The sequence below is a fragment of the Desmodus rotundus genome, chromosome 2 (assembly GCF_022682495.2).
Source record: "Desmodus rotundus isolate HL8 chromosome 2, HLdesRot8A.1, whole genome shotgun sequence".
Taxonomy (NCBI): domain Eukaryota; kingdom Metazoa; phylum Chordata; class Mammalia; order Chiroptera; family Phyllostomidae; genus Desmodus; species Desmodus rotundus.
This window is the reverse complement of record NC_071388.1, coordinates 208,079,380-208,100,706: the sequence shown is the minus strand read 5'-3', so window position 1 is coordinate 208,100,706 and position 21,327 is coordinate 208,079,380. Positions and strand designations below refer to the sequence as shown.

The window sequence follows — 21,327 nt, the reverse complement described above, 5'->3', positions numbered from 1 at the left end:
CAGACTCAGCCTGCAGCAGCGCCCCGGGCTCCGCGCCCAGCTCGCCCAACAACAGCTCCGGGAGCATCAGCGCGGAGAACGGGATCGCGCCTGCCACCGTGCCCAGCCTCCCGGCCGAGGTCAGTGCCCTGCCTTCCTACCCTTCGCGACCTGCCAGCCCAGAGGCAGCTCAGAGAGCTGACCTGCTTGCACGACTGCAGCTCGCGGTTGCTTTTCAGGCCCACGTCCGGGCCGTGGGGGGAGGCCGAGGAGCGAGCCACCTGCACAGGGTTCCTGGGGCTGGTGTCGCCCCACCCCCTTTGTTGTGTTTTAAAGAGATTACTTATTTTTTAGAGGGAGACAGGGAGAGGGACTGTCCCCACCCCGCCTGCCCCAGTTGGCATTGGCGCCCGGGCTCAGTGTGCGCCGGCCGAGGGGCCCCTGAACAGAGCAGCCGCCTTCAGCAAAGGACGTCTCCTAGTCGCGGGAGGCTCTCAGCGTCTCAGTACCTCGGCCCCTTGGGGACTGCCAGCCGCTCACCCGTCTCCGCCCCCCTCTCCCCGCCCGGCACGCCTCACTCTGGCCAGGCACCTGGGCAGTGCACGTCCTCCTTGTAAAATGTGCGGCGCTGGTCTCTCTGGTGTCACAACACACCCTCAGTGAGGTCGCAGGCGATTGCGAGCTTCTCCCGACCTCCTGGTGTCCCCGTGTGAACAGGCCACTGGGCCTGCGTCCATAGCTTTGTTTGGGTCGCGTGCTTTTTGTGGGTCAGCCTTGGCCCTGTCCTCGGCACTTTTTGCCTTGTGTGGGGGGATTTTTTTCATCAATGTTATCATCCTCCTTGGTTTCTGCCTCCGATGTTAGTTTGGGAAAGACGTTCCTGACTCTTTAAGAATATATTTTAAGATATATTATCCTAGATTCTATTTTCTCTTGGTAGTTTTGCCATGACTAAGCAATTGGAATAAAAACGAGCTTTTGATGGATCGTGAATCCACGTTTCCGTGCTTGCCGCCTGCTCTAAGGCGGCGTGCTCACCCACCTGCTGTGTAGTTGTTTAACATGTCTGCCCAGGAGAGGTGCCCGCTTCCCTTCCCTCGGTGGCTGCCCATGCCTGGCCAGGGCAGACTTGGCGTGACAGCCCTCCTGTGCTCTGTTCCCAGACCAGCTTGGCACACAGACTGGTGGCCCGAGAAGGCTCCGTGGCCCCACTGCCCCTCTACACATCGCCATCCCTGCCCAACATCACGCTGGGACTTCCTGCCACTGGCCCTTCCGCTGTGAGTAGGCCACCGAGGGGCCGCCTGGGAGGGTGGCTGTCCCGGGCATGCAGCAACCTGGACGTCACCGGCTGTGCCTCTCCAGGGGGCGGCAAGCCAGCAGGAAGCCGAGAGGCTGGCCCTCCCAGCCCTGCAGCAGCGACTGGCCCTCTTCCCCGGCACCCACCTCACGCCCTACCTGAGCACGGCTCCCCTGGAGCGCGACGGCGGGGCGGCCCACAGCCCGCTCCTGCAGCACATGGTCTTCCTGGAGCAGCCGCCCACACAGACGCCCCTCGTCACAGGTGAGCACTCCGAGTGGCCTCAGTCCTGGCCTGCTCCACCCACCTTTGCCCAGCTGCCCCTCCCACGTTTGGGCGTGAGGCATGACACACCACGGCCCACTCGCAGAGCTGGGTCAGTCACACGTCCTGTCCTTTCTCGGGGGAGGTGGCAGCCCCTCTGATCTGAGTCCCTACCCAGGTCCAGTTGGGCACGTGACCGAAGCGCAGCCCTGACTGGGCTGGACGGCCTGCGCGCGCCAGCTGTGTATCTCGTGAACCTCATGCGCGTCCAAAGGCTTGGTTCTGCTTGGGAGGGAACCGGAAGTCCCTGGTGGCGTTCGTGCAGCTGCAGTTGTGTGCCGTGGCACTAGAACTGTGCGCCGCCTGCCACGCAGAGGCAGCACCTTCAGCTTGACGTTTGGCTTCTGGGTTCTTCTCTGCTCAGAAGCAGAGCCAGCAGCAGCCTCGAGCTGCCCTCCAAGCTTCTGGCACCAGCCTCAGCAGGAAGTGCAGGTGCTGCTGGTGACGGAGTCCCAAATGTGGGCGCAGGCACGGGCGGCTCTGGACTGGCTGGCTTGGTTCCGTTTTCTTTTTTTTTTTTGTGCTTCTTTGTCCCTCTCGGGTACTTAGCTCCTCACGGTCCCCGGCTGGTCTGTTCTCAGGCCTGTGTCCCTCCAGTACCCCAGGGCCCTGTGGGAAGACACCTCCTGACAGCTTTTCCTCCTCTCCATCCTGTCCTCGGGCTGCCACCAGGGTCCTCTCAAGGCCTGGAAAGTCCCCACGTTGCCTAGCTAGTGCCCTCCAGTATGGGAGCACCAGACATGTGTGGCAGTTAATGTTGAAGTGGAAAGTGAAGGACAGGCTCCAGTTTCTCGGTAACACATGAGGCACAGAGAGTGTTTGTGCGGCTGCTGGTGTGAGCTGGGCAGCTGGCCCGAGGGGCCATGGCTCTCAGTGCGGACACGGGCCTCCTGGGCCTCCTCCCGCACAGCCCACCAGGTGTCCGCCAGGTGTCTCCTTCCCTCCGCACCACCTGGCCCCTGAGGGTGACTCTGGAAGCCACTTCCCCTTTCCCAAAACACTTCCTTCCATCAGGGCAGGCCCTGCGCCCTGTTCCTGTGTTCCCACATCCCTGTCCCCTGCTCGCATGGGCTCTGCCCGCACCTGCTGCTGCTCACTCTGCGTCAGCTTCCATGGACGCTCTGTCTGTCCTGCCTGACTCCCCTCCCGGAACCCAGGTCCTGTGATTCCCTACAGCTCCACGTCCCTCCTCCCCAGCAACCCCAGTGTCCCGTCCACACTGCGCAGCAACCAGGGGCACGGTGGGTGTGCCTGACAGATGCGGGCGGGCGGCGTCGCAGTCCAGCCACCTCTGAGCGTCACCAGCAGGACTCACTGTGGCTCCTTTGTCAGCTCAGCGGTGCTTCCCCCAGTGGGTGGCCCTTAGACTACCTCCCTGCGGGCTCTCAGTGGGCAGGAGGCAGACTGACCGAGCTCGACCAGCGCCACTCACGTGCTCTGGAGACAGGCCCCTGTGGGAAGAGCAGCTGGCCGGGTCGGAGGGCGAGTGAGGCGCAGGGTCTCGGGTGCCGTGTCCCCGTCCCTTTCCTGCAGGCCCCGTGGTGCCCGTCCTCTGTGCGGCTCCACGTGTTCAATTCTTGGCTGCCGGGTGCAGTGCTCTGCACGTGGGCCGTTGTTCCTGAGAGCAGGGCGCCGGCACTCCCGGAGGCTGAGTCTGAGCAGGCAGCCGGAGCACCGTGTGGCAGTCAGCTGCTGGCAGAGCCCTGCATTGTTCTCCACACGGAACCGTGGGTGCTGCCTGGCCCAGCCGTACCGCCGGGCATGTGGCCGGTGAGCAGCACTTTCAGACCCAGAGGCGGACCCCGGAGCTTGGTGGTCGGGCCTGGGCAGGAGGCCGGGTGCCTGGGCAGGTGAGCCTCAGGGAAGGCCACCTGTGGGCGTAGCATCGCTGCTGAGACCCGAGGTGGGGCACAGCCGGCGAATAGGTGGCAGGAAGGCCAAGTAGAGGGGCAGGCACAGGTGGGTACTGGTGGGTTGTGCTAGCCTTCCGGTCACTCACAAGCCCGCTGAGAGCTGGTGAGCTCAGTTCATTTGTCTCTCCTCCTGGTCGCACACCTGCGACCCAGCATCACTTTAGCCAGATAGGTGTTTGGTGTTTATTTACCTCAGGTTGCTGGGGGCAAGTGTCCAGGTAGCAGGGAAGGGGTTTGCTAGTTCCTTTGCTTGCAGAACCTTGGGAAAGTGGTAAATGACCTGAAGAGAAAAACCGGGTGGGTTAAACGCCTACAGAAGGAGAAACGTTCAACTCCCTGGGTCCGTAGGGAGAGGTTACGGGAAGCTGGACAGTCTCCTGTGGGTGCAGACCCTGGCGTGGAGCACTCGGCCCTGGTGCCGGTGTGGGGCAGCCGCCCTCCTGGTGGGCAGCGGGCTTGTAAGTGGGCACGACCTTTAGACATTTGTGGGAAGAGATTTTGGCAATGTCTGTCCGGATTTTTAAAAGTGTTACGCTCCCTGCGTGTGTGAAGTCGGTGCTTTAAGAGACCCTGGGAAGAGTCTGACGCCCTCGCACTCAGTTTCCGCGACAGGGAGGGGCCTGCTCGCGCTGCTGCTCTGCTCAGCCACCGTGCCGTTCAGCTCCGGGCCTCTGAGGGGCCGAGGCCGCTGTGCATCAGGCTGGGCGAGCTGCACTGGGGCCTGTCACCCCTAACGCCTGTCGGCGGCAGTGACCCTGGTGTCAGAGACGGTGGCCTCCGAGGGACAGCTCGGGGTGCTGGTGTGGGCTCGGGGAGGAGGCGGCCGGGCTGGCGCTGCAGCTCACGGTGCCTCCGTCCATCACTCAACAGCCTTTCTCCCTCCTCTCTTCCCCTCTTCCCCTCTTCCCTCCTGCTGTTCCCTCCATGTTATCTTCAGACTGGTATCTTTCAGGCCTGGGCGCACTGCCCCTGCACGCACAGCCTCTGGTCAGTGCGGACCGGGTGGCCCCCTCCGTCCACAAGCTGCGGCAGCACCGCCCGCTGGGGCGCACCCAGTCGGCCCCGCTGCCCCAGAGCGCGCAGGCCCTGCAGCACCTGGTCATCCAGCAGCAGCACCAGCAGTTCCTGGAGAAGCACAAGCAGCAGTTCCAGCAGCAGCAGCTGCACGTGAGCAAGGTGGGTCCCTGGGCTCCGCGGGCAGGGGCGCGTGCGCGTCTGGTCGCCCCTGGCAGCACTGTGCGCGTGGAGCGGCCGTCTGCTCTGGGCTGGGCTCCGCTTGGTCAGCACCACTTTCTTGAGCTCCTTACGCACCTTCTCTTCTCTAAGCAAACTCGCAACAGGAAGTCCCCAACTTCACAGTGCCCTGGGGTCCCAAAAACCACATTCCGAGTCCCTGGGCACTTGCAGCGCACCTGCGTGTTGGAATGACGTCCTCTGAGGGTTACACCCAGGCCAGCCCTTCGGCAAAGTCCCAAAGGCACGGCGGGGCCACTATCAGCAGGAAGTGGTAGGGACAAGGGGCGTAAGTCGACGTCAGCAGTTCCAGGTGTCTTTCCTCAAAGGCTGGCCTCTGGAACAAGTGTCTGTAACATCAGAGAGTGAGGTGAGTCTGGGGGAGATAGTCCAGCATCTCCTCAAAAGGTGAAGAAACAGCGGCCGCGTGGCCCAGCAGGCCCCTCTGGCCCTACCTGCACGCAAGAGTGTTGGCAGCACACAGCACATGGGGACTCACTGGCCGGTAGCGGGGACAGCCCAGGTGATGGTCAGCCGGAACAGGCCCTGCCAGGCCCGGGAGTGCCATGCCTGAAGCACCGACACTTGTGGGCTGTGGACAGGCTTCGGAAACACAGCGCTGAGTGGAAGGAGCCAGGCAAGACGGCCACAGGCACGAGTGTGGGGTACCCAGCACAGCCGAGGAGGTGGGTGGTTGCCGGGGCCATGGGGGTGAGAGTGACGGCCAGCGTACTCGGTGCTTCTTCCTGAGACTAGGAAAATGTGCCGAAAGGGAGGCCACGGCGGCTGCTCATGAGTCACACAGCTGGGAAGCTTGGCTTCTGTGGCCCGTGGATTTCATGTTTCCCGGGAGAGCTGCTCGGGAAGAAGAGGACGAGGAGAGTGGAGGCAGCCTTGGTGACTTGCCGGGAACTCAGGCAGAATGGGGATGGGCACGCTTGACCCTCCCTATGTCTCTTTCCTGGGCAGGCTCGCCCGTGGTATCTCCTTTTTCAGGGGACGCCATGGCCCTCTGCCTGTCACACAGTGAGGCTGTCCTGTCTGCCTGCCTGAGCGATGAAGCAGGCCAGGGTTAGGGACCAGACCTCGGTTCCACCCACATGTAGAGGTGGGACAGGAGGGGGAGGCCCCGCCCCCCCAGGGCTGAGTCAGCCCTGCACCCCACACTTCTGCGCTCAGCTCCTTAGAGTCTTGGCCTGGGGGTCACTGGGGACGGCCCCCATGCTGTCCTGTCACCTTGGCCACCCTGCCGTCTGCAGCGACTGCGCCCACCCCTCGTCTTGTGTTGACGTCGATGTCCCTGGGGGTATGCCCGCCCACGAGGACAGGGTCCGCCGTTCCCAGTGGGGCCGATGCGGTTTCGTCGGAGTGTCACGTGTCGAAGAGACAGCATGTCTTCCTGGGACTGCTCCGCCCCTGAGCCCAGCTCAGCCCCCCGGGTGTCTGCAGGCTTGGGTTTCACAGACACCCAGGCAGCAGGCTGCCGTGAGCAGCTTCTCTTGGGCACGGTGGCTGTGCCAACCCGTACACGCTGTGTCCCGTGTGATGGTCATGGGTGTTCGCTCCTGAGGGGTAGCTGCCTGGGGCAGCCACGCTCAGGCCCCTCTGCCCACCCAGCACTGGGGGATGGGCTCCCACTCCCAGGCTCTCCCAGGCAGAGTCCCAGCGCTGCATGGAGCGTTGAGCGTGGGCAGCCCTGAACACAGCCCGATGAGACAAGGAAGGGACTTGCTCACCAAGGGGGGTGCGCCACGCCTGCCTCCTCCCCAGTGTCACTGGTACTTGACTTCCCTCTCCTTGTGTCAGCTTGGCTCTGCATTTAGTTAGGTTGTTACCTGAGTTGGGGGTGGGAGACTTGGAAGACAGGAAGCACCTGTGCAGGGGTGGTGTATCCGGAACAGAACGGGGGAAGCTGGGAGGTCTCCCGGATCTGTCACGTGACCGACTGACGTGTTTACACACAGTCCTCCTGGGTGCTCGGGGAGCGAGCTTGTACCCAGCCGTCTGGTGCCGACATCTCTGCCCCAGCTTGTCCCTGGACAGCACTGCAGCCCTGGGCCTGCGACGGTGGCCTTCCTCGCGTGGTCAGAGGGCGGCTCCCTCACTGATGTCCCTCTCCAAGAGAGGTCAGCCTTCCCCAGTTGCTGCCGCTGGAGTTTCCCCGAGGTCCACGCAGGAGGGAGGCCCACTGGCTGAGAAAGCCTGCGAGTCAAGGAAGGGCGGACCCAGGAGCAGGTTCTGTTCTCGGTGCACTTACCTGCCCTCCCGCGGTGTCTGCCTCGAGGGAATGGCTGCACGCTAGGGCAGCGGGCTCGAAGCTGCCACGTGCCTCGGTGCTGTGTGGCTGGAGGTGCCTGGGCCCGGACTCTGCAGTGGTCTGTGAGGTAGGCAGTGTGCGCCGAGGCACACAGGCATTTTCACTGCTTAGAACACTTGAATGCCCCCTTGGAAACTTCAAGGGGGCGGCTCCATCTGTGGTCACTGAGCTCCACACAGAGCCCGAGGCCTGTGGTGCTGGGGCCAGGTTCGTCTCTCTGACCCGACCTTCCCAGTCTTGCATGTGGAGACAGGGACACAGCGATTGGGCAGCCTAGGTACGAGCGTGGCCAGCAGTCTTTAAGCAGGGGCCGAGGCCCTGAACTCCAGGTGGGCTTTGAGAAAACACGCGGTTCCAACACAGTGTTGCATCTGTCCTCACGGGCTGATGAGCAAGGACCCCCGAGGTGCAGAGGCCACGAGGAGACAGAAAGCTGACTTGTGTGTCCCGTTCACTGCTGATTCTGTGCTGGTCGGTGCACCTGCCAGCGTGTTCGCCCACCGGTGATGGGTGGGGGTGGTGGAAGACGACGAGGAGCCAGGCTGCGCTGGCACCAGGCCTACTTGGACGCCCCATTTACCGAGGAAGCTGAGAGGGCAGCTCAGGAAGCCCTGGCCGTGCGCCTCTGCCCCACTCCTCCGGCAGAGCTGCCACTGGGCCCGTCGCCCACTTCCTCTCTCCTCCCCTCCCTCGGCCCACCACTGTACCAGCCACACACCTGCAAGAGCCACAGCCCCCGACTCCGTCCAGGCCTGCCAGGACAAAGGGAGGGGCGTGACATCGGGCCTTCCCAAGAGGGGAGCTGAAGGAGGAAGGAGGGGACGCCCCAGTGCTCGCCCCGCCGACCTGGATGAGAGTGCTGGGGGTGTCCCTCATGGGCCGCGCTGAGGAGGCTGCCTGGCACCACATGTGCACATTCAGCCCGAAGACCCGGCACACGACAGGAGAGATGGAGCGCAGCCCACGGGGGGGCGCGCTGGCAGTGGGGGGGAGCCCGCACCCCCAGCCACGGCAGCACCATGCCAGGCACTGGAGAGGATGCCCCCTCGTGACGTCCAGGGGCCTTGAAAAGAGGAACTGGTTGGACACCTTGGACAGGTCACCTGAACACTGTGTGTGAACCAAGGGAGGCCGTGACAGGTGCTGCTGCACGGCCGAGGACACTGAGTGCGTGTGGCCTGGTAGGCAGGCAGCACGGGCGTCGGTGAGGTTCCCACGTGGCCGGTCCTGAGTTCCGTGGGAGGAGGGTTGGCGCCAGCTGCACGTTCGCTCGGTCGGGTCTCGCCGCCACAAGTCGCCTTGCAGGAGGCGAGCAGAAGGAGCGGACGACCTCTGCCTCTGTCCCTGTGTCCTTCCGGCTGAGGTGTGCGGAGGTGAAGGGCACATGGGGTTTCTGAACGGTTCCTGAGACTCCCCTGTAGCTGTGAGACTCAGAAGACAACGCTGGAAGAAAGCAGTGACCGGAGCGGCCTGTCCACTGAGCATGTGGCCCGTGGCCGCTTTCCCAGCTCCTCGGTGACCATGCGCTCCGTGTTCTCACTGCCTGCTGTCCTCAGGAAGCCCCGGGGGCCCTGGCTGAGCCCTCCACTCCTCAGGCACTTCTCCCCCTTTCCCTCTGGGCAGGGGCCAGGGCTCTGTCTGCAGACACACTGCCCGCTTCAGAGCTGGGCCTCCCAAGCGGCCTCAGAACGGGCCCTGGGTTCCTCAGGCGGAGGCCCAGTTACCCCGTGCACGGTCACTTTCACGTCACCACCTTCAAGTGGCTGCTGCCACCCGCTTGCCCCACACCTGCTCCCACCTGGTGGGCGCTTCCCACAGCCGTCTCCCAGGTACGGGGGAGGGCATCTCTGAGCAGGCTTTGGGCCTGCCTGCCTCCTCGTGAGCAGCTGACTGAGCCTGCAGGTGCCTGCTGCCCCCCAGGCCTGCCCCGGGCAGCGTCCCCCAGCCCCCAGGACTCTGGCTGTTCTCCAGCCTGTTCTCTGCGGTTCCCTTGGTCCTTGGGGCCTCTCTGCCCTGCGGTCAGGCTCCACGTGCCTCGCACTGCTGCTGTACCTGGGGCTCCAGCTTCCCGGCGGCCACCTGCAGCCCTGGCCTGCCTCCCTCCTCCCACGGCCAGCCTCCCAAGGCCCGCCAGGCACTCAGCGTTCAGCCTCTGAGCTGGGGTACTACTTCCTGCCCTTTCCGTCTGGCCAGCTGCACCCTTCTGGGCAGCAGCTGCCTTCTGTCCCTGTGCGCACCAGGAGCCAGCCCTGCTGTGGCTACCGCTCCCTGCTCCTGGAACCGATCCCACTGCTGTCCTGCTGCAGCCTGCTGAACCCCAAAGTCACTTCCCGCTGTCTCCATCTTTAGTCTGACCATTAGGACGTATCCGAGGCACAGGCGGGGGGCGGGACACCCACTTTGAGAAAACAGCCTCTCGTGCCTGTGGTGTGAAGGGCGAAGTTTCTGGCGTGGGAGCCTTTTGTACCCCCACCCGTGTCAGTGCCGAGCACTCAGACTCTTTCTCCTGGGTGGCGGGGGCCTGGGCCTCATCCGCTGGCGAGGAAGCTGGGAGTAGGGGAGCAGGTGCTGGTGTGCAGCCCCGGCCCCATTCAGGTCAGGTCCTCGGCCACATTAGGAAGGCCTTAAGAGAGGGCCATCCTGGAGGATGAGTGATTGGGGGGGGAGGGCGGAGCGTTGGCCTCTCACCTTGGCACCCAGGCACAGAGCTGCGCTGACACCTGTGACCATCCCCGCTGTCCTTTGGCCAGGACACAGACTGTGTCGCAAGTTCGACCTAACGCAGGCATGTCTCCTGCAGGAGAGCTCCTGCTCAGCACCGTGGACAGCGCCTGGCACCTGCTGGCCTGCTTTCAGGGTGAGGCCGCACCCCAGAGTCGTCCACCCCTTTGTTTCTGGGATGCAGACTTAGTGACATGCCCGTCTGGTGACCTCAGTCGCCCTAGGGCATGCCGACATCCTCCCTCCCCCTTGCAGATAATCCCCAAACCCAGCGAGCCAGCCCGGCAGCCCGAGAGCCACCCCGAGGAGACGGAGGAGGAGCTTCGGGAGCACCAAGCCCTCCTGGAGGAGTCTTGCCCAGACCGGCTCTCCGGGCAGAGGGAGGCGCACGAGCTGGCCAGGGTGCAGGTGAAACAGGAGCCTGTGGAGAGTGACGACGAGGAGACGGAGCCTCCTCGGGAAGTGGAGTCGGGCCAGCACCAGCCGACGGAGCAGGAGCTGCTCTTCAGACAGGTCAGTGGGAGGGGGAAGATGGGCAGGCCTGGCCTCGGGGTGACCCTCGTGCCCAGTGGGCAGTGCTCTGTGGCCGGTGGTGAGTGGGGCCTGAAGGCCTCTTCCACTCCCATCTTCCCTGGGTGCTATTGGGGTGGCTTCAGCTCCATGTCCATCTCACCTCTGTCGCCTATACATGGACCGGCCATTCGTCCCCTGCAGGCATGTACACACCTGCTTTCCAGCCGTCGCCGCCCAGATCCCCCGGGCTGCCTTTCTCTCAGGTCTGCGGGGGGCTGGTGACGGAACCCCACGCATGTGTGGGGTTCAGCATGATCACTAAAGGTGGGGCTGGAAGATTAACTGCTTAGTTGATCAGAAAGGCAGGCAGGGCCTCGGGGGCCAGGCCACAGCAGCGACCCTCCTGAGAAGGGTGCCGCCCGGACACCAGAGTGGGGCGGGCTCTGGGCACTGACACTCTACCCAGACTGCCGAGGGGCTGGCGGCACATCTCACGAGCAGTGTGGTAACTTGCACTGAGAAACAGAACTGCCAGATCCACACACCGTCCGGTCAGCTGGCCGGCAAGTCGGAAACCTGGTGTCCGAGGCCCAGGTGCCGCCACAGAGTTTGCTGAGCCCTGACAAGCAGGACCACCCGGGAGCTGAGGGCACCCCGAGTAGGGCCTGATGGTGTCCTGCAGCAGTGGCACTCTGCCTGCCTGCGGGGCCCTGCGGGGCCCTCCCTCCTCACTGGGCATCGTGCTGGCTGCCTGGCCACGTGCCACGCATGCAGCTCTGGACAGCCCAGGCGTGCGGCCGCTGCCCCGCCTCTGCTGGTGCACCGAGAGATGTCCCCTGTAACACAGGTCAGCCCCTGGGCCCCTCCAGCGGCCTCCGGGTGGGCAGCAGGCCACCCCGCCCCCAGCCTTCTGCACTTCACGCGCTGCCGGGCAGCCCGGGGGGCCTGTGCCCTCCTCGGTGTGCAGGCGGGGAGCTCGGGCAGGAAGCTGGCCTCTCACTGTGACTGGGGTCCAGCGTGGTGTTTGCACTTGGGTGTGAGACAGAGGCGTGTCCGTCCGAGTCACGGGGGCAAGTGTCTCGTAGGTGCTAAACCCGTCAGCGTTTATCTGAGAAAAGCAGCCTTGTACTCCAAGCTCTGGACGATTGTTAGAAACACTTTTCTATATTCCTGGGAGAACAATGAGCAGAAGTCTTTGTCAGGGGAACTCGGGGGTTCGAAGAGCAGCTTGCAGATGGAAACCTGAGGCAGCGTATTGGGAAGAGAGGTGGTTGGTGGCAGGTAGGGGCTGTGGAGCCGGGGGTGAGTCCCCCGGGGTCAGGGGAGCCTCCTGCCCCCGACCTCCCAGAGGCACGAGCTCTTCCTCTCTGCCCCTCAGCCTGCCGTGCACCTGATCCCCCGGGGCCGGCAGACCTTCCAGAATGAAGATGTGTTCGTCAGTGCTCTGGCACAGCTAGCAGTAGGTGTGGCAGGGGCGAGGAGCTCTGCTTTCCCCAGCCCCTTGCCATCCCCAGTGGGACTGGCCTGGCCCCAGGCTCATACCTGCCCCTCCTCCCTCTGGCTCTGCTGCACCCCCATAGGACGTGCACCTAGGCCCGTCCACAGTCCCCACCAGGGTCCGTCTTCCGCAGGGCCCTGGCCAAGTGGCCCCATGCCCCACAGACCCAGCACTTGAACCCACTGTAGCCCTTGGTCCGAGTGCCTCTGTCCCGTGGGCCTCCACAGCCCCTGCTGAGTCGTCCTCCTCACCATTCCCCGCTGTCAGGCCGGGGTGGGGGTGGGGGCGGTGGTGACACACTGGCCCTGCAGTCTTCCAGGAGGGCCAAGACTTGCTGTCCTGTAGGTTTCAGGTCCTTGTAGTATTTGTGGTCTTATGGGTGCCAGCTCTTCAGGTAGAAACCTGACTTGCAAAGAGCATTTCGTGGAAGCCTGTTTGAGTCGGCCCTTTCTGCGCTGGTGATTTCTGTGAAAGACGCCTCACAGGGGTCCTGGGATCGCCTGTGTGGGTCCCCACGTGCTCAGGTGCATCCACACCCTCCCGGCCCCCTTCCCTGGCTGGCCGGGCCCTGGGCATCGGAAACCTGACAGCCCATCTGTGCATCAGCGGTCCCTCTGTCCTAGGAGGAGGACATGGGACAGCAGGGGACCAGGCCAGGGAAACGGTGGCAAACAAAGGGGTGTTCATGTTTTTCTCTGTGGTGGGTGTTTCCACTCAGCTCAACACCAAGACAACAGCGAAGGACTAGGAAGGCTCCCTGCAGGCTGAGGGCTGCTGGGGCATCAGGCAGCTGTCCCCAGTCCTCCCTGGCTGCCACCATGCGTGGCGTGGGGTGGAGGGTGAGCCGAGGGGTGAGTGATGTAAAGGACACGCGCAACCTTTCAAGGAAGTGAGGTTTCTCTGATGCAACAAAACGTTTTCCCCCCAGCAAGCCCTCCTGCTGGAGCAGCAGCGGATCCACCAGCTGAGGAACTACCAGGCCTCCATGGAGGCCGCTGGCATCCCCGTGTCCTTCGGCGGCCATCGGCCTCTGTCCCGGGCGCAGTCCTCCCCAGCGTCCGCCACGTTCCCCATGTCTGTGCAGGAGCCCCCCAGCAAACCGAGGTTCACCACAGGTAGCATGAGTGGGGGCCAGGGGCGTGGGTATGAGCGTGCACTGCCTGGCAGGGCAGCCTGGTGTGGCAGAGACCCGGGGTGTGCACTTAGGGGCCTGCACTGTCCAGAGGGCAGGTGTCAGGCCAGATGCGGTTTCCAAGACAGGCTGCTTCCAGGGCTGGCCAGACTCCCACGTGGCCCAGCCTCCTGCACTGGGTGGACGGGGTAGGGGCCGGGAGGGAAAGAGATGGACAGATCACTGAAGCTCCCACCCCTTCCCCCTCCCATGATCTTGGGGGGTCTCCTGAGTGCAGAGGCCCACCTGCCCTTCCCAGGCACCTGTCTTTCAAGAACAGCCCATCGCTAGGCCAGTGTGAGCGTGCGGGCTGGCGGCTGCGCCATCCTGGTCAGCGGGGCTGCGGAACGTGCCGTTTCCCCCCTGGCCCCTCCTTGGACTGAACCCACACCCGGGGCCTTGACCGTGAGGCCCAGCTAACTCATGGGCACGATCCATGCTCCGCAGTCACATGCAGCATGACGGCCACCTAGGCCAGCCCCGTGCGTGTGCGCACTCTCCTGGCTGGCTGTCCTGCTTGTGCCCAGGGCCACGTTGCCGCCCACTGTCCGTGCGGCCCCCCCGCACTCCCCGCCACCGGGGCATGTCTGCGGCAGGTGTCTTGGTTTCTGGCCAGAAGGCTGCCCACCCCGAGTCGGGAACCAGGCCTGGGTAGCTGGGCCCAGCACCTGCCAGGGTCTGAGGCGCTGGGCGTGGGAGTGCACGGCTGCTCTGACCTGGTCCCTGTGCCCAGCCACGCCAGGCCTGGGGTGGGGGGCAGCTGGGAAGGTTGTCAGCGTCACCCCCGTGTGGTGTTCCTCTTCAGTGATGTGTGAGGAAGAAATCATCTAGAGGCAGGATGGTTTCACTCTTCTTCAAACAGTCCACGTGAAACACCTCGTTTTTTCATGGTTGTGTCTAAACGTGGCTGAGTTCTCTTTACCGGAGCTTGGGAGGATAGTGTTCACATTCGGGGAAAAAACTTCAGTAATTATCCAGAAGTAACTGAACAGCTGCTTCTCAGAAAGACAAGCAGAGCCCTCCTGGCCTTCCCCAGCGGGCAGTGCAGAGGCCCTGGACCCCGGCCTCTGCTCGGCCCTAGCAGCCCACACAGCCCGCGGTCCCCAGCACACTGCACGGAGGGGTGGGCCCTGGCAGGTGGATGGGGACGTTGGACCACAGTCTTGTTTCCGGGGATCGCTGTGGTCCCCTGCCACACAGCTTCCAGGCCCTTGGTCGTGCACTAGCAGTGGACCTCCCTCTTGAGTCTTCCTCCTTCGCCTGCTCCTGCCACACAGGCCACTGGGGGCCCCTCCCGGGACGGGATTGGCTTGACCACTGGCCAGGTGAGTGCTGCAGCCATGGGCCGCTTCACCCGCTCAGCCTCACCTCGGCTCTCGTTTTCTGGAGCTGCAGTGGAAGGATTCTGGTGAACTCCGGCTTTCTAAGGAACCGTCCCTGCAGTGTGGGATGTGACGGGAGCCTCCGCAGGAGACGGAGGTTTTGCTCTGTGACAGCAGCTTTCTGGGCTGGCGGTGCTGTGCAGCCTGCGGCGGCAGACCCCTGGCTCTGATAGATGTCCTCTACCCCGCTGCAGGCCTGGTATATGACACACTGATGCTGAAGCACCAGTGCATCTGCGGGAACAGCAACAGCCACCCCGAGCACGCCGGTAGGATCCAGAGTATCTGGTCCCGGCTGCAGGAGACGGGCCTCCGGGGCAAATGCGAGGTAGGGCTGGGCCCAGGGCAGCAGGGAGGGGGGCCCATGGGGCCTGCGGGCATTTGGCATTGAGCCCACGTGGGGAGGGGCCCGTGAGCAGGTCCATGGTGAGGATGTGCAGGCCTGCCTTCAGGGAGATGCCCGGGGCCCCTTCCTTGAAGCCCAAGGCCTCCCGGTGGCACAGCCCACCTCTGTCCTGCACTTGCTGGTGCCCCCGCACCCTAGCTCACACGCTGTTCGGCTCTTACCCAGCACATGCTTGCTGAACCCCTGGCTGCCCCTCCCCTCCTGGCCACTCCCCAGGAGGCGCCGTTCTGAGGCTGTGCTCCCATGGGGGCCAGGACACACTGGGCCGCTCTCTGGCCCCCACATCGGGGTGGGAGTTCAGGCCCCCGGGGAAAGGAGCCCTGCTGCTCCTCCCTCTGTCTTCCCTCATTTCATCCCCCAAAGTCCCCCCACTGGGTGCGGAGAGGGTCAGGTTTGAGACACCCCTCAGAAGTCAAGCCCTCACAGGGCAGCGGCGAGTGTGGAGAGCGGAGTCACGGTCCGCCTGGTCAGGACCCGGTTCATGAGCACAGTGCCCCTGCTGAGTGCAGCGAGAGGGTCGGCGGGCGGCCGTGGCCCCCAGGCTGTGAGGACAGGGAGGTCCTCCTTTCGCCCTCCTGGTGGGGGAACAGTGTTTCTGCACAGTGCCTAGCCTCACGCTCTGGGCCCTGGGTGTGGCCCGTGGGAAGGGGGTGAATGTGAGTGCAGGAGGCGGCCCGTGTTCGGGGTTTCCTCAGGGTCCTCATGTGTGGGGTGGGGCTGGCTGCACCTGCCTCCCAGGGCATTCTAGAACGATGGCTCCCAGCCCCCAGGCACCCACTCAGTGGGACCTGCTGTGTCCCCACATGTGCTGGGAAAACCCACGGCACCCGGGCGCTCTGCAGAGTGGCCCCGGGAAGCCAGAGACCTACAGACGGTGACTGACGCCACGTCCCTGCGTCCCAGCCCGAGGCCCTCTTGAGTCCCCTCCCCCTCCAGAAGCTGAATAACTAGGAACCTCAGTCCCCCATCTTCACCAGCTTTTTGATGACACGTGGGTTTTAGAGGAGAAAGGGGAGCAGAGAACCCTGTCCTGGAGTGCCCCTGGGGGACGATGACCCCTTGGCTGGTTTGGAGGGGAGCCTGGGCCCTGCTCCCCGTCCACCAGAGCTCACCACCGGAGGGCAGCATCGCCCTGGTGGACGCAGCTGTGACACTCTGTTCTTCCTCTTGCCACCGCCCTGGCCCTGCAGCCCCACAGGGCCAGTGGGGCATCTGAAGTTCCATGACCAGCTTCCTGTCCCGCCCCCTTGCCCCCCAGAAGACTCATTGAGGCCAGAGGCCTCCGAGGTAGTTTCTCAGCCAGAAAATCAACCTAGCAAAGTGGGATGAGACACGAAAACATGGGAGAGTAAGGCTCCCTGTCCTCCTCCACCTTCTTTGGCACTGGGGGAGCACCAACCTGTCCCAGCTGACAGTTGCAGGGGGTTCCCAGACCTGTGGGACTTGGGTGCTAAAGAAGAGAGGGTCCTGTGGGCCTGGGGTCAGAGCCAAGTCAGCAGGGTGTTTGAGAGGAGGCTGGGGTGGAACGTGTGGCCCCCACGCAGCACTCAGTCAGGGACCAGGGTGGGCATACTCTGAATGGAACACAGTGACCTCGTCCCCACCTCTCGCCCTGGCTCCCAGTGTGCTCTCCCGGACGGCAGAGCGTGGGGCTCCAGCCAGGTGTGAGAGGGGCTGCCCTGGCTCCCAGGCGCCCCTCACTGCAGGCGGATGGCCGTGGGGGCGTCCATGGGGTGGGCTGCCGTCCTGGCACTGCCACATCAGGCTCGGCACAGAACAATGCCGCACGGAGTGGGCGCCTGTCCTGGGAGCTTGTTCCCGGAAGGGTCAGGCCCGCTTCCAGCCCGCTGGACTGCCCATGACTCAGTTGTCCCGACTCGCTCAGTAGCCTGCGGCTCCTTCGAAACTCCCCCACCGCGCACGGTAGACATCGGGCGCCAGCCACGATGGCGGCAGTCAGACTGACCTTCCTGTCCTGGGAACAGCCCGCACTTTACCTGACCCACTGTCCCGGCTCACATCCTGGATCCCCGAGGCACCTGCCCAGAAGAACAAGAGACTAACTCCTCCCCTGTCCCCCCAAGTCCACGAGCTTTTTCTTTTAAAAGAAAAAAGAAGCTCTCCCACTCCTCTCCCCCCCCCCCAGGGCTGCAGTTGGCCCAGACTCAGCCCGCCTGTAAGCGCAGCATCAAATAAAGGCACTTGGATCAGATCATCCGGCTCCTCCCATCTCTGTCTTGCGCATGTCAAACAGTTCCCCACCAACGTGGAGGTGGAACAGCAGACCCGCGGCCACTGGCAGCTTGCAGTGCTGGTCCGCTCTCACCCCTGCTGCACCAGGGTCTCTGAGGGAGCAGCCCCCGGGGGCTGGACACAGCAGTTCCCCCTGGGCACCCAGCCCCCGGGGCCGTGCTGCTCCCCACCCCCCAGGGCTGCCTTGGTGTGAATTGTTGCCTCAGCTCACCTCCTACAGCCCCTCCCGCTGGGGGCTGTGGGGGGTGGACTCAACTGAAGAACAGTGATTTTCATGCTAATTTCTGGGGAAAATCAGGAAACGCCCAGGAATCTTGACTGGAGAAATGTTTAAACCAAAGACAGACCCAGGCAGACGGAGCTCTGAGGCTCCCTTCGGGCTTCTCTGGTCTCATGGGAAGGTTGCTGCTTCCCAACAGCAGCGTTCAGAGCCGTGGTCCCAGCTCCCCTCGGTGGACGCGAGAGGCAGCAGGCCACAGGGCGGTGACCAGTGCCAGGTCGTCGTGTGACGGCGAAGGTGGTAGCACTGAAGGCCGGAGTACCTGCTCAGACGTCTTTCTAAGTCACCATCGAAGTGTGAACTCTAAAGTGGGCGTCCAGCCTCTCGGCATCTCTGCTCCACATGGGAAGAAGAGTTGTCTTGGGCTGCACGTCAAACGCGCTGTGACACACCCTCACAGAAAACTCGGTGTTTCGAGTAAATTTATGGTGCTGTGTGGGGCTGCAGATCGGACACCCCTGCGTGTGTTAAAACACTGTTAAAACGGGGCGCTGGGTGGTGGGGGCTTCCTGGTTTGCAGTCACCACGTGATGCTCTGCTCACACGTGTGTGCAGTTCACTTCCCTCTGGGGAGGGGGGTCCCGCGAACACGAGCCTGTGCCCCGGGGAGGGAGACGCGAGCGACCTCTCACGTTGTGTCTCCACAGAGCATCCGCGGACGGAAGGCCACCCTGGAGGAGCTGCAGACCGTGCATTCAGAGGCGCACACCCTGCTTTACGGCACCAACCCCCTCAACAGGCAGAAACTGGACAGTAAGAAGCGTCTAGGTACTCGGAGGCCTTCCGACCTTTCCCGCCTGGGGCGGTCTCCAGCCACGTGCTCCCTCAAGGCAGCCCCGTCTGGGGTCCCAGGGCAGCCCCTCTGCCCACGCACGGCCCCCCGAGGCTGTGGTCACAACTGTGAGTGTCGCCCACCAGGCTCTGCCTGGGCGGCCAGGAGGGGGCCCCTCTCTGCGGGCCGCACAGGTTTTCAGGAGGCAGTGGGGCAGCCGTCCTTGTCCCCGGCATCTGGGGGCGCTGGTGCCCTGCTCGGGTCCGTGTGTGGGACAGGAGATGGTCTGGGAACCCCTGGTCTCAGAGAACTGGACACAGCAGAGGGTAAATACTCCAGCTCCCCACCCACCGCCCACCCTGCCTGCAGTGTGAGCTGCCCCTTAGGGCTCGGAGGGGTGGGAAGGCAAGGGGCGGCCTGGAGTGTGGTCGCTGCGGGCCGGGCATCCCGAGCCTCCCCCAGGAGTTGGGCTCTGGCTGGCAGCCTCGTGTGTCAGGGGTCAAGAAACCTGGACTGAAGGAAGGCACTTTCTGACGGGCATTCCCTGCCTGGGAGGTGGTGAGGGTCCCCTCGGGATTTCAACAGGGGGTCCTGGGTGCAGACCCCACCCCATCAGGACCCTTGTGGAAGTTACACCCTGGCCTCCCATCCACCTTGAACTGGGACAGTCGCCAACTGTAGGTTCCCTTCTCCCAGAGAGAGGCGCCCATGGGCTCATTCCTGACCTGGAGGGCCTGGGAGTTCCAGACACTGGGGCACCGGAAGGGAGGGAGGTGGGTGGCTGGGCACCGTTTCCATGTGTTTCCATGGTAGATGTGGGGGCAGTGGGCTACTCCCTGTGCCAGGTGTGCTGTGTGCCGAGTGGGGATCCACTACAGCTGGCCTGAGCCCCTTCCTCACTCACCCGTGCACTCACTCCCCGGCCGAGGGAGCCCGTCTCAGCCTCCAGTCGGGGTGAGGTGGCCGTACCCTCAGAGAAGGTTGAGCAGGCGGGGCGGTGAGGGAACACATGCTGCCGTCCCCCGTGGCCCTGCAGTAGCAGGGCTTTCAAAAGACTTCCAAGTCCTCACTCTTGGGGAGACAACAGAGGAGCCAGCAGCCGGACGGCATCGAGGCTGGAGAGCAAGTGGACAGCGTGCCGGGCAGCAGATGTCAGGAAGTCGACTTCTGAGCCAGCTCTGGGGACGGAGACCACCAACTCGCCCAGCCAAGGATGGCAGCTGCAGAGACCCTGGACCTAGGGCTGGGGGTCTAGACAAGGATTGGGCCAAAGGGGTCAGAGAGGCAGTGTCCCTACACCCTGTACCTCCCACAGCCCTGGACAGAAGGGCACAGGGTCCTCAGGCCGGGGCCTGTGTCAAGCCTCCCTGCTGGGCTTTCAGCATGCTGATCTCCACCCCTCCCCCCAGCAGCCACAGGGGACCCCTCTTCAGGGATTGAGTAGGCCAGAGGACGCTGACTTCGGGGGCCCCCTGACAAGCAGCTCCCCCGAGTACCCCCCTAGTGAAGCTCAGGTTGTAGACCTGCTGTGTACCTGGACCTTCCAGGGGCTTTTAGGGCCTCGCTGTTAGTCTCAGGCAGAAGACCAAGGATTATCTTCCCTGGGACGGTGCCTGGCAGGGAGAGGGGGCCTGGGACCAATCATACGGGGTGGGGGGGCGGACCTTGGGGAGGAGGGGCCTGCCACTACCACCCCGGAAGAGGAGCCGCTGCGCCCAGGCTGCCACGGAAACAGGTGCCATTAGAAAGGCAGGCGCTGGGGACGTGCCGGGAGAAACGTGACAGCAGCCATCGCAGAAACGGAGACCCTGGGTCTGGAGGGCCAGGGAAGTCGGTCCCCAGAGAGCAGAGCAGAGTGACCGCAGCTGGACGGGCAGGGGCGGGGCTTCAGGGCAAGGGCCTGGACAGCAGGCTCCCTGGAGGGAGCAGCAGGGAGCCAAGGGGAGCAGGTCCCAGAGCAGGGGTTGGGCCTGTGGGCTGTGGGGGCCGCCCCCCAGCCCGCTGGGCACAGGCGTCCTGCCCAGGATCGGCACAGGGCCTCTCCGGCTCTGAGCAGAGACCGCGTCCAGCCTGCTGCTCCTGTGCAGTCGCCCTTCCGCCCAGTGCGAGGGTGGGAGGAGGGCTCTGCAGACACGGTGCCTACCCGCGTCTTCCCGCATCTTCTCGCGAGGCTTTTGAGGACGTGGCCCGCCCTGAGCTCGCGCTGGGCTGTATCCCCAGCCACCTGTCGCTGCGGTCCTGGGGGCTGCGAGGCCAAGGTCGGGCCTCCTCTGGATCTCTGACGGCTACCCTCTCTCTGGGCCCTCGTGGAGTGAGGGCCTCCGTGGGGTCCCTTTTTGAAGGATGCTAGCGCCATTCCGGAGGGGTGCATCCTCCTGATCTGTCACCTCCCTGAGGACCTTCTCCTGACACTGTCCCGTTGGGGGTTAGGACTCCTGCTTGTGAACCTGGGGGATGTGAGAAATAGAAGCGGGAGGAAGCTGGTGATCAGACCCAAGTGCCTTTATCTGACGCTGCGCTTGCAGCGGGCTGAGTCCAGGCTGACTGCTGCAGCGAGGGGAGGCAGGAGTGGATTTTGTGAGGGGAGGAGTGAGCCGGGACAGTGGGTCAGGTAAATGGCGGGCCATTCCCAGGTGCAGGAGGGTCAGTACGCCTGCCTGCCTTGGTGGCTGGTGCCAGATGTCTATTGTACACCGTGAGGGCTTTTCGATTAGGCCTTGGGCTACTGAGCGAGGGGAGACAGCCGAGTCCTAGGCAGTGCAGCGGGTGGGAAGCTGGCCTGACCCTTTCACAGACACGCAAACCTTCCGGCCATAGCAGTCCAGAGGCCAGTCCCCTCAGGACAGCCAAGCAGGTCCCAGGGGCGCCGTGGGGTGAGAGCCCACTTGGCGGGCGTCTCAACCAGGAAGTCGGTGTCTCTGGACTGTGTGGCCAGAACCAGGGCACTCGGGGACCCGCCAAGTTCCTGTGACTCTCTCATCCTGGCCATGCAGCTCCTTTCCCCAACCCAGACCTGCGCTCGGTGGGGGCTGGCTGGGGCTCATGGCACCGCGCAGGTCTTCCACCCAGAAGTGTAGGTGGATCCTGGTGGGCTGAGGATGTCACAGCTGCTCTCCCTACCGGCCCCTGCCTGGGCCCAGTCCACAGCTCTGCTCCCCAAGACACACAGGGGAGAGCTGACGTCAGCGTGTGACCAGACCCCCCAGCCGTCCTGGTCTGCGGGCCACCCCCTCATGGGGTTCTTCTGTCCCTTGCTCCTCAGCTC

The 21,327-nt window shown here is 64.0% G+C and overlaps 1 protein-coding gene across 13 annotated transcripts in view; it reads left to right on the top strand.

Moving 5' to 3' along the window:
* HDAC4 (histone deacetylase 4) overlaps nt 1-21,327 on the top strand; it is a 182,107-nt gene that overhangs the window by 127,637 nt on the left and 33,143 nt on the right. For 10 of the 13 annotated variants that reach the window (XM_053919305.2, XM_045198012.3, XM_071220757.1 and 7 more), the window contains 9 exons: nt 4-119; nt 1,143-1,259; nt 1,345-1,543; nt 4,454-4,692; nt 9,867-9,923; nt 10,043-10,300; nt 12,727-12,913; nt 14,546-14,679; nt 17,938-18,058. In XM_053919305.2, coding sequence (XP_053775280.1) covers nt 4-119; nt 1,143-1,259; nt 1,345-1,543; nt 4,454-4,692; nt 9,867-9,923; nt 10,043-10,300; nt 12,727-12,913; nt 14,546-14,679; nt 17,938-18,058 — 1,428 coding nt within the window. The remainder of the gene's footprint in view (nt 1-3; nt 120-1,142; nt 1,260-1,344; nt 1,544-4,453; nt 4,693-9,866; nt 9,924-10,042; nt 10,301-12,726; nt 12,914-14,545; nt 14,680-17,937; nt 18,059-21,327) is intronic. The other 3 variants (XM_071220754.1, XM_071220753.1, XM_071220752.1) reach the window with 3 other exon arrangements.